This window comes from Saccostrea cucullata, unplaced genomic scaffold, assembly GCF_032062105.1.
Source record: "Saccostrea cucullata isolate Sc308-1 unplaced genomic scaffold, CSIRO_AGI_Scuc_v1 ctg14416, whole genome shotgun sequence".
Classification (NCBI taxonomy): Eukaryota; Metazoa; Mollusca; class Bivalvia; order Ostreida; family Ostreidae; genus Saccostrea; species Saccostrea cuccullata.
The window spans coordinates 315-12,261 of NW_026940437.1; the positions used below are offsets into that span (position 1 = coordinate 315).

The 11,947-nt window shown below is 37.7% G+C and overlaps 1 protein-coding gene across 1 annotated transcript; it reads left to right on the forward strand.

Annotated features, from left to right (window-relative positions):
- Positions 1-247: 247 nt before the first annotated feature.
- On the forward strand, positions 248-11,586 carry LOC134255416 (proton-coupled zinc antiporter SLC30A5-like; the record flags this gene model as incomplete). Its single annotated transcript, XM_062737931.1, has 12 exons — positions 248-286; positions 1,367-1,489; positions 1,595-1,661; positions 2,075-2,160; positions 2,766-2,853; positions 2,941-3,031; positions 3,287-3,363; positions 4,145-4,315; positions 4,642-4,924; positions 5,250-5,458; positions 11,195-11,352; positions 11,532-11,586. Coding segments are annotated over 12 exons (1,447 nt in total), but the record flags the coding sequence as incomplete, so codon positions are not given.
- Between the last annotated feature and the right edge of the window lie 361 nt (positions 11,587-11,947).

The window sequence follows — 11,947 nt, forward strand, 5'->3', positions numbered from 1 at the left end:
TCCAAATGACATACTTAAGTGCACTCATTCTTTCAGAGATAATTATTTTCATATCAGACATGAAACTGGTCACTGTTATGATTACATGTCATACGTTTAAAAATCTTTTTGAATATTGAAAATTTTGTCAGTTAATTTGAAATAAACAAATTCTGCTAATTTTCTATCAATGGTATCAAACTATACTTATTATTTTTTCTCTTATAGTCTTTCATTTTATTTACTGTAACTTATAAATGTTTTACAGACTGTTTCCTGTTAAATCAAAAGAACCGTTTAATAGATGGTAAAGCACCCGCTATTTCCCCTGTACTTGTCAGAGTGTGTTTTGCTGTTTATGCCTGGCTTAGAGTTATGGCAATTAATTCAATAATTGATTAACAAGAAAAAAAAGTATCTGTATTAAAAAATATATATATATTTGTGCTAAATAAATAAGAAGAAAACACAAAATATGAAGTTAAATATGCTTAAAGATTGAAAATTGTAGAAACAATATAAATAGTTTCACACTTGGGGCTGATTTGTGAACATTGTGTTGTTGATATTTTGGTAACATATGCTGATATAATATTGAAATTCTACACTAGAGTTTTTCTTTTTTATGCTTAAAAAATTGCAACGAATCTCAAACATTACTCAGTACACTTAAAATTATTGTAACTTTAAATTCTTTTCATAAAAGAATTTATAGTATTAAATCGGTGCCTGGACACAAGAATTCTTATGCTTTGTTACAAAATGTGCTACTCAGTTGAATTCAGTGGCGTAGCATCGTTTTTGAAAGTGGGGGGGGGGGCAGCCAGAGAAAAATTTTTTTTACATACCTGAAAAAAGATGACAAGCAAAAAAAAAGATAAATTGGCCAAAGTCGAAAATCCTATTTCGGGGGGGGGGGGGGGGTTAAGGTAAACTTTTTCTCAGTGTCAACTACTTTTAGTACAAATTCTAATAATACATTTTCGGTACACCACTTAAGGTGGGGGGGCCAACCAGGCTTTCAATTAACATTTCCTATAGTATAAGTAGGTAGAATTGCCCCCCACACGCCCCTGGAATTATCATATAGAATTCACATGGCTGCATTTTCCTTCCATCACACTTGGAAACCATGTGCTTCTGAAGTTCTGATTCATTATCATGCAGTACAATTATCAAGTGTCACAAAAATATTTTCACATAAACATTTTTTATCAATTTTCCCTTTTTCATCAATATGATGCAATTGTTTAAGTTGCATGAAAATAATTAACAGTATAATCTGTTAGGTGATGTTTCTATTAGATAGTCTATGCAATTTGTGAGCTATTTTACATTCTGTTTTCACTGAAAATCATGGCATTGACATAAGTGAGTCCTATTTCAGTTTGTCTGTGTACCTGCTATTGTTGGTAGCGGCCAAGTTCTTGAGAGCCGTCGGTTTATTTATCTCGTACGACTTACTGAAGCTCATCCCTGTGGTACAGTTCCTATTTCTCATCAAGTTCTGGTAGGTTAATAAAAAAATTGATTTAAAACTAGACTACAAAACTATATACATGTACATGTATATAAAAATGTTGATGTGGTATGATTTTTTTTTGAAATATTGCAGGAGTTCCCTCCCCCTTCTCGTGCTACAAAAACCATTTTCTTCAGGCAAAAGATTGAGTAATCATCAGGTATAGCATTTTATAATTTAATGGTTGATTCTTAGATATTGATCAATATGCACATATAAATTAATACTATGAAAATTTGTTAAACATTTTGCAAGCTTTTCAGTGATTTGGTGCATGGGTGCATTCACAAGCATTTTCGTAATTTTCGTTATAATAAAAGTTTATCCCCATTATAAAATGATAGAATGATAATATTAAACTATGAGTGTAAACTTTTAGAACAGAAACAAGTGCTACATTTATTATATTTTATTGTCTTTTAATGTACAAAGCCTGCCAAACATGTATTTTATATACCTCAACCTTTCTTATAATTAGAAAAATTAAAAGTTATTGCATATATTTTTATTTTATTTAAATACAATATTTCAATTTTTATTATTCATTGTTGATGCATGATTTTATGTTTGCAGCTATTTCGTGTATTCCGTCATGCTGTCATAGGGGCATTCATAAGTCTGCTATGGCTCTTTGGCCTAACTCTCTGTGGTCCTTTAAGGTAATAGTTTGTTATATTAATTAAATTTATTTATTACATGTAATAGATTCATGCACAAAGTTATGCTCATACACAAGAGTTGTTTTCTTTTATTTTGTAAAATGCTTCTTTTAAATTGAATTCATGCTGTACTTTTAATTGAACATAACAAATTTTGAAAATAAAATACTGTATACACGGAAATTTTCGCCCCTGCTTAATTTTCGCCACTTTCGCCCTCGTCAGAAGTGGGCGAATTTAAAACGGGGTGAATTCAAAGTAAACAGTATAATATCGTAAACAAAAATCTTTCTGGGCGAATTTAATACGGGGCAAACTTGTTTCCGAATATGAAAGGGCAAAAATAACCCTGTATACAGTAGTTTAAATGCAAAAGATAACAAACAATAATTAGACAGACAAATGGTAATTAATCTCATAAATCTATTGAACAAAATGAATGGTTAATGGGCAAAAAACACAGACCCCTGAAAACCATCAGAAGTGGGATCAGGTGCCTAAGAGGAGTAACCATCCCCTGTTGACCGGTCACATCCTGTCACCAGCTGTTTAAACACTATATTTTTTCACATAATTCTTATATAATTATGCTTTTTTTTTTGTAGGACCATACTTTTGTTTGAACACAGTGATCTTGTGATAATAGCTGGAGCTAGTGCCCTTTTCTCAAGTAATGGAGGGGGACCAGCTAAGGTATCATGACTGTTGTAATATGTAGCATTTTAAAATGGGAAAAAAATTTATTATTTGTTTTCTTTACTTTGTGCCTTTCTTTTGCAGACTCGAGGTGCCATATTTTTCCTTTTTGCAGTCATCACTTTACTTCTATTTGACCATGATGAAAAATTAGACCATCTCGGTGATCATGAGCGTATCCTTGATATTTAATACATAAGTATAGTTTAGTCATAAAGAAAATGTTGATGTTTAGTACATGTTTATACATTTGAACCATGATAATCAAATTTAAATGCTTTAAGCTTTATGTCAATATGAAACTTTTAAAAATATAAATCAAATATATGTGTAGATTTAAAGAGGAGAGTTAGATTTTATTATTTCACGTGTGAGCTACTTTCTTAAGAAATGGAAGAGTTCTGCCTTTGTTTGCCTTAACATTTCACAGCTAAGGACAAACACCACACAATATTTTCTCACCTATTTTACCATACAGTTAATTTCATTGGCTGGTCAGACCACAAAGTAAGAGTGGCTTTTTAATTTACTTTTGCAGAATTTCACACTACTTTTATATAAAGTCTCATATTTTCGTAGTGTTTAAGATCAGTTGCTTCAAGAATAATGTAAATACAGGGAAAATTTTATCCTATTTTATTTTTGCTACTTGTTCAAATTGGGGTAAATTTGACAAAGACGGAGTTACCTCTCTTGGAACACAACTGTTTCATAGTGAATTAAAAAAAAAGGCAATCAAATCATTTACAACTGTTATAGGATGAAAATAATCCTATATATATCATCGTCTCAAGCCACGGTCCGGAGTCCGCATATAGCTCTCTCCTGCCCGTGGCTGCCTGATCACAAAAAGTGTCGTAATTTTGAACATTTACGCCTCTGTATCGTGATGTCATATCAGTCAATGACAATATTTGTTTCCATCGCAACAATTGACATCAACAGTATGAAAGAAATATTTCATACACTGTGATTGGATATTGAAAGGTCACGACAAAGTTCATCATCTGACTATGCTTTACTTGCATTGGTCAATATTTTAATGAGCTTCGAAAAATTCTCTTCTCATTTAACCACGGTTAGAATTGGAGAGGATAGTTCATTTTGGTTTGCGATGATGTATTTATACAGAAGATCCAAATGAAAGAGAAAAAAAACTATTTTCAGACATACATAAGAACAATTTGTAAGTAACCCACTGGAATACTAATTTTGTTATAACTAGTACTAAGTATAACTTTGTTGTTTTTTATACAGGGAGGCTATAACTTTGTTGTTTTTTATACAGGGAGGCGTGGTCCTTCTGGCCTTGACCTTGTGTATGCAGGTGGGGTATAACAATGCCTCCCGTAAACTGTCAGTAGATGTGGGAGGAGCCAAAAAATTACACGCCCTCTCTACCCTGGGCCAGGCCACAATCCTCTGTCCCTGGGCAGCATTTATCTATTTCACCAGAGAGGTAGGTACCAAATTTAAAACTTGACTGGTATTGCAGAAGATTTCAAAATCTCAGAATATCTAATGTATGTGGAAGTCAAGTAAATTGCATACAGTGCATTAACAAATGACATAATTTGTTCAAGACAAGAAATTGAAAATTTCAGAACAATTGATTATTTATCAGACTACAGCTATATAATAATAATTTTTCTCTCTCTAATTTGAGATTTATTGATTGTAAATTGAAGTACAGTTGTAGATTAAATTAAAGAAAATTCTAATTGTTATTTATCAAACTACTGCTGTATATTACAAGGTATATTTAAAAAAAATCTTTTTTTTCAGTCAGAAGTGGAGTCCTGGTTGTATTTAGTCTTCCCCATGGGTTTAGTGGTGCTTTTTGTGTTTCTGTTAGACTTTTACATTGAGGCGGTGGCCTCTAATCATCTCCAGGGACCCCGCACGGCAGTGTATGGGACTTATGCTATATTTATCAGTGCTCTCTTGCTTGGGGTAACTTGGAATCACCCTATGGTGTCATGGATCACCACGGTAACCAAAGAGATTATCACAGAAGACCATGTCCTGTCAGGAGGGGTCGTGTTTAGCCTTATGACCTTTATTTTGGGTAATGTATTTATCAGGTGATTCTTTTAATTGATTAATTATTGCTCTTACGAGCAAGAAGCAAATTAAATTTAATTAGAAAAAATCTTTAATCTTGATAAAAATATGTTTGATTTCCTATATAAATAACTCATCTTTTGTAAGTGTGTTAGTTCCTGAATTTCTTTTAGTGCATATTCAAATAGATTTCTGATCACAATTTTTTTTCATTAATAACTAATCTTTTATGAATGTGTTAGTCTCTTACTTGCTTTTAGGTGTATATTTATGAGGATTTTTGAATGTAAAAAATGTTAAACTATATCTTCTTACTTTTCCTTCAACAGCCACAAATATGTTAGGATGGCCAAGTCGAGGTACTAAAACTGGGAGTTTCATTGGCTACTCAACGACAGGCCAGCCTCTCTACAGCTTTAACAGCGACGCCATCGCTCGCACGTCGCACTCCATCGCCACGGTGATGAAAAACGGCCTGAAACAAATTCTAGAGGAGTCGGATTCCAGAAAAATATTTTATTTCTTATGTATTAATCTTGTAAGCTCTCATTTTATTTGATATTTTAAAAGGGGGGGGGGGGGGTGAGAGAGGGCAGTTTCCATGTCGGAGCTTTATCCTGTAAATAGGATCACTTACATGTGTGACTTTGCTTGAATATTATTCAGTAAAGTAGATTCATCTTAATTAAGTCAAAAACTAGGCCAAGATAAATAAATAGTGTGTTTCCTATTCCAAACTGAGCATAAATAGGGTAGGTAGGTAAGTATTTTACAAAGACATGAACACATTTTCAATGGATTTTTAAAAACCAATTTTATTGTTTACAATTCCTAGCTAAGGCAATACTAATGATTAGCAAAAAATTAAACATTGTTTGTTCATTTACAGGCCAGACTAGGGTTAGCGTTTGGGTTAGAGTTAGAGCTAGGGCTAGGGTTAGTGTTAGGGATAGCATTAGGGTTAGTGTTAAGGCTAGGATTAGGGTTAAAGCTAGGGTTAGCATAAGCATGAGAGTTGGATCTAGGGTTAAGCTAGGCTGCAAGGATAAGGATTAGTGTTAGGGTTAGGGTTAGTGTTGGGGCGAAAGCTAGGGTTAGCATAAGGGTTAGAGATAGTGTAAGGGTTAGCATTTGAATTAGTGTTACAGCTAGGATAAGTGTTACAGCTAGGGTTAGAGCTAGGATAAGTGTTACTGCTAGAGTTGGAGCTAGGGTAAGTGTTACAGCTAGGGTTAGAGCTAGGGTAAGTGTTATAGCTAGGGTTAGACCTAGGGTAAGTGTTACAGCTAGGGTTAGAGCTAGGGTAAGTGTTACTGCTAGGGTTAGACCTAGGGTAAGTGTTACAGCTAGGGTAAGTGTTAGGGCTACACCTAAGGTAAGTGTTAGGGCTAGGGTCAGAGCTAGGATAAGTGTTACAGCTAGGGTTAGACCTAGGGTAAGTGTTAGGGCTAGGGTGAGAGCTAAGGTAAGTGTTACAGCTAGGGTTAGAGCTAAGGTAAGTGTTACAGCTAGGGTTAGAGCTAAGGTAAGTGTTTCAGCTAGGATTAGAGCTAGGATAAGTGTTACTGCTAGGGATATAGCTAGGGTAAGTGTTAGGGCTAGGGTAAGAGCCAGGATAAGTGATACAGCTAGGGTTAGACCTAGGGTAAGTGTAAGGGCTAGGGTTTGAGCTAAGGTAAGTGTTACGGCTAGGGTTATAGCTAAGGTAAATGTTAGGGCTAGGGTTAGAGCTTGGATAAGTGTTACAGCTAGGGTTAGAGCAAGGATAAGTGTTACAGCTAGGGTGAGAGCTAGGATAAGTGTTACGGCTAGGGTTAGAGCTAAGATAAGTGTTAGGGCTAGGGTTAGACATAGGGTAAGTGTTAGGGCTAGGGTTAGAGCTAAGGTAAGTGTTACGGCTAGGGTTAGAGCTAAGGTAAGTGTTAGGGCTAGGGTTAGAGCTAGGATAAGTGTTACAGCTAGGGTTAGAGCTAGGATAAGTGTTAGGGCTAGGGTAAGTGTTAGGGCTAGGGTTAGAGCTTAGGTAAGTGTTACAGCTAAGGTTAGAGCTAGGATGAATGTTACGGCTAGGGTTAGACCTAGGGTGCGTGTTACAGCTAGGGTTAGAGCTAAGGTAAGTGTTACGGCTAGGGTTAGAGCTAGGATAAATGTTACGGCTAATGTAAGACCTAGGGTGAGTGTTAGGGATAGGGTTAGAGCTAAGGTAAGTGTTACTGCTAGGGTTAGAGCTAGGATAAATGTTACGGCTAGGGTTAGACCTAGGGTAAGTGTTGAGCTAGGGTTAGAGCTGAGGTAAGTGTTACGACTAGGGTTAGAGCTAAGGTAAGTGTTACAGCTAGGGTTAGAGCTAAGGTAAGTGTTTCAGCTAGGATTAGAGCTAGGATAAGTGTTACTGCTAGGGATATAGCTAGGGTAAGTGTTAGGGCTAGGGTTAGACCTAGGGTGAGTGTTACGGCTAGGGTTAGAGCTAAGGTAAGTGTTTCGGCTAGGGTTAGACCTAGGGTAAGTGTTACGGCTAGGGTTATAGCTAAGGTAAATGTTAGGGCTAAGGTTTGAGCTAAGGTAAGTGTTACGGCCAGGGTTATAGCTAAGGTAAATGTTAGGGCTAGGGTTAGAGCTTGGATAAGTGTTACAGCTAGGGTTAGAGCAAGGATAAGTGTTACAGCTAGGGTGAGAGCTAGGATAAGTGTTAGGGCTAGGGTTAGACATAGGGTAAGTGTTAGGGCTAGGGTTAGAGCTAAGGTAAGTGTTACGGCTAGGGTTAGAGCTAAGGTAATTAGAGCTTAGGTAAGTGTTACGGCTAAGGTTAGAGCTAGGATAAGTGTTAGGGCTAGGGTAAGTGTTAGGGCTAGGGTTAGAGCTAGGTAAGTGTTACGGCTAGGGTTAAGTGTTAGGGCTAGGGTTAGAGCTAGGGGTGTAAGTGTTACAGCTAGGGTTAGAGCTAAGGTAAGTGTTACGGCTAGGGTTAGAGCTAGGATTAGAGCTTAGGTAAGTGTTACGGCTAAGGTTAGAGCTAGGATAAGTGTTAGGGCTAGGGTAAGTGTTAGGGCTAGGGTTAGAGCTTAGGTAAGTGTTACGGCTAAGGTTAGAGCTAGGATGAATGTTACGGCTAGGGTTAGACCTAGGGTGAGTGTTACAGCTAGGGTTAGAGCTAAGGTAAGTGTTACGGCTAGGGTTAGAGCTAAGGTAAGTATTATGGCTAGGGTGAGAGCTAAGATAAGTGTAACAGCTAGGGTTAGAGCAAAGATAAGTGTTATGTCTAGGGTTAGAGCTAGGATAAGTGTTACGGCCAGGGTTAGACCTAGGGTAAGTGTTACAGCTAGGGTTAGAGCTAGGGTAAGTGTTACTGCTAGGGTTAGAGCTAGGGTAAGTGTTACAGGTAGGGTTAGAGCTAGGGTAAGTGTAACAGCAAGGGTTAGAGCTAGGGTAAGTGTTACAGCTAGGGTTAGACCTAGGGCTAGGGTTAGAGTTTAGGTAAGTGTTAGGGCTACACCTAGGGTAAGTGTTAGGGCTAGGGTAAGAGCCAGGATAAGTGATACAGCTAGGGTTAGACCAAGGGTAAGTGTAAGGCCTAGGGTGAGAGCTAAGGTAAGTGTTACGGCTAGGGTTAGAGCTAGGATAAATGTTACAGCCAGAGCTTAGAGCTAGGATTTAGTGTTACAGCTAGTGTTAGAGCTAGGATAAGTGTTACTGCTAGGATTAGAGCTAGGGTAAGTGTTACGGCTAGGGTAAGTGTTAGGGAAAAGGTTAGAGCTAAGGTAAGTGTTAGGGAAAAGGTTAGAGCTAAGGTAAGTGTTAGGGCTAGGGTTAGAGCTAATATAAGTGTTTCAGCTAGGGTTAGAGCTAGGATAATTGTTATGGCTAGGGTTAGAGCTAGGATAAGTGTTACGGCTAGGGTTAGAGCTAGGGTAAGTGATACAGCTAAGGTTAGAGCTAGGGTAAGTGTTACTGCTAGGGTTAGAGCTAGGGTAAGTGTTACGGCCAGAGCTTAGAGCTAGGATTTTGTGTTACAGCTAGGGTTTGTGTTAAGGCTTTGGTTAGATCTAGGGTTAGAGCTAGGATAAGTGTTAGGGCTAGGGTTAGAGCTAGGGTAAGTGTTAGGGCTAGGGTTAGAGCTAAGGTAAGTGTTACGGCTAGGGTTAGAGCAAGGATAAAGGTTACGGCTAGGGTAAGACCTAGGGTGAGTGTTAGGGCTAGGGTTAGAGCTAGGATAAATGTTACGGCTAGGGTTAGACCTAGGATAAATGTTACGGCTAGGGTTAGACCTAAGGTAAGTGTTGAGCTAGGGTTAGATCTGAAGTAAGTGTTACGACTAGGGTTAGAGCTAAGGTAAGTGTTACAGCTAGGGTTAGAGCTAGGATAAGTGTTACAGCTAGGATTAGAGCTAGGATAAGTGTTACGACTAGGGTTAGAGCTAATATAAGTGTTACAGCTAGGGTTAGAGCTAGGATAAGTGTTACAGCTAGGATTAGAGCTAGGATAAGTGTTATGGCTAGGGTTAGAGCTAGGATAAGTGTTAGGGCTAGGGTAAGACCTAGGGTAAGTGTTAGGGCTAGGGTTAGAGCTTAGTTAAGTGTTACGGTTAAGGTTAGAGCTAGGATGAATGTTAGGGCTAGGGTTAGACCTAGGGTGAGTGTTACAGCTAGGGTTAGAGCTAAGGTAAGTGTTACGGCTAGGGTTAGAGCTAGGATAAGTGTTAGGGCTAGGGTTAGAGCTAGGGTAAGTGTTACAGTTAGGGTTAGAGCTAAGGTAAGTGTTACGGGTAGGGTTAGAGCTAGGATAAAGGTTACGGCTAGGGTAAGACCTAGGGTGAGTGTTAGGGCTAGGTTAGAGCTAAGGTAAGTATTTCGGCTAGGGTTAGAGCTAGGATAAATGTTACGGCTAGGTTTAGAGCTAGGATAAGTGTTGAGGGTAAGTGTTGAGCTAGGGTTAGAGCTGAGGTAAGTGTTACGGCTAGGGTTAGAGCTAAGGTAAGTGTTACGGCTAGGGTTAGAGCTAAGGTAAGTGTTAGGGCTAAGGTTAGAGCTAGGATAAGTGTTACAGCTAGGGTTAGAGCTAGGATAAGTGTTATGGCTAGGGTTAGAGCTAAGGTAAGTGTTACAGCTAGGGTTAGAGCTAGGATAAGTGTTAGGGCTAGGGTTAGAGCTAGGATAAGTGTTACGGCTATGGTTAGACCTACAGTAAGTGTTAGGGCTAGGGTTAGAGCTAAGGTAACAGTTACGGCTAGGGTTAGAGCTAAGGTAAGTGTTATGGCTAGGGTTAGAGCTAGGATAATTGTTACGGCTAGGGTTAGAGCTAAGGTAAGTGTTACGGCCAGAGCTTAGAGCTAGGATTTTGTGTTACAGCTAGGGTTTGTGTTAAGGCTTTGGTTAGATCTAGGGTTAGAGCTAGGGTAAGTGTTAAGACTAGGGTTAGAGCTAAGGTTAGTGTTACGGCTAGGGTAAGTGTTACGGTTAGTGGTAGAGCTAGGGTAAGTGTCAGGCTAAGGTTAGAGTTAGGGTTAGTGTTACAGCTAGGGTTAGGTTAGCATAAGGGTTAGGGTTAATGTTAGGGTTAGGATGCGTGGTTTACTTAACACAGGTTTGATGACCTAAATCTGTCTTGTATCTTAACAACTGAAATTCAAATTTTTGAAGTTCATTAGAAATACATGTATCTTAGTTTGATATTTGTATTCATAAAGAATGGAAAAGGAAATTAGAAAAGTTTTAGCTGACTCTGTGTCCATGTCCCTTTAAAATTTAAATATTGAAGAAAGCATGCTGCCATTTTTAACATGGAAATCAATGTCAAAACATTTCTGCCTAATGTGTATAAGATTTGCAGTTTCTCATACACAGAAGTGATTGAAATTTAGATTTCAAAATAGCAAAACCGAATATGTTAAACTTCAGAAAGATATTGATGGATTAAATTTTTAAGGGTCATCTCATTTATTTTAGGATCAGACAGGGAACAGGAAACACATAATTTATTTATCTAGACTTTGTACATAATTGATAGTTCAAGTGCCATGTGCAAGTTATGATATATATACTTTATAAAAAGTACAATTACTGGTAGATGCAGACATGCAATCTTTAAATTTCTTTATTAAATAACATACACATAATGAGCTATACGATCCTCTTCTAAATATTTATATCACCTTTTAAGAATTTTTGATCCACCCATAGATTTGTTATGCAACAAAGCAAAATTTTGAGAAACTGAATGTCACAAACTAACAATCCAAGCAGCTGTTGTTATATGTTCATTATATGCTATTTTTCAGACCTTCACGTTTGTGGAGCTGGTATACGGAGTATGGACCAACAGTCTGGGTCTGATTTCTGATGGGTTTCACATGCTGTTTGACTGCTCCGCTTTAGTGATGGGGCTATACGCAGCAGTGATGAGTCGATGGAAACCCACTCGTATATTTTCATATGGGTGAGGGAATCTTAACAAATTTTTAATATACTTTTGTAATTATACATGTAAATATACTTTCCTAGACACAGAATATTTGTTCAATTTCCTTACAATTTTAAATTTTCTGAGAGCCGTAATTTAAAATAAATACCAACTTTATTCCATTTGATTGGTTAATGCGTCTTGTTTATTTTTAGCTATGATCGTGTTGAGGTTCTATCTGGATTTATTAACGGCCTGTTTTATTTTTAGCTATGATCGTGTAGAGGTTCTATCTGGATTTATTAATGGCCTGTTCTTTTTAGCTCACCTCAACGAAGTTTGGGGAGCTTATGTAATACCCTCGGCTTGCTTCGGATGCTGAATCTGACCTACATTTTTCGGTTGAGTGAACAGGTTAAAGTTTTTAGCTCACCTGAGCCGAAGGCTCAAGTGAGCTTTTCTGATCAAAATTTGTCCGTTGTCTGTCGTCGTCGTGGTCGTCGTCGTTGTCGGCGTCGTCGGCGTCGGCGTAAACTTTTCACATTTTCATCTTCTTCTCAAGAACCACTGGGCCAATTTCAACCAAACTTGGCACAAAGTATCCTTGGGTGAAGGGTAATCAACTTTGTTC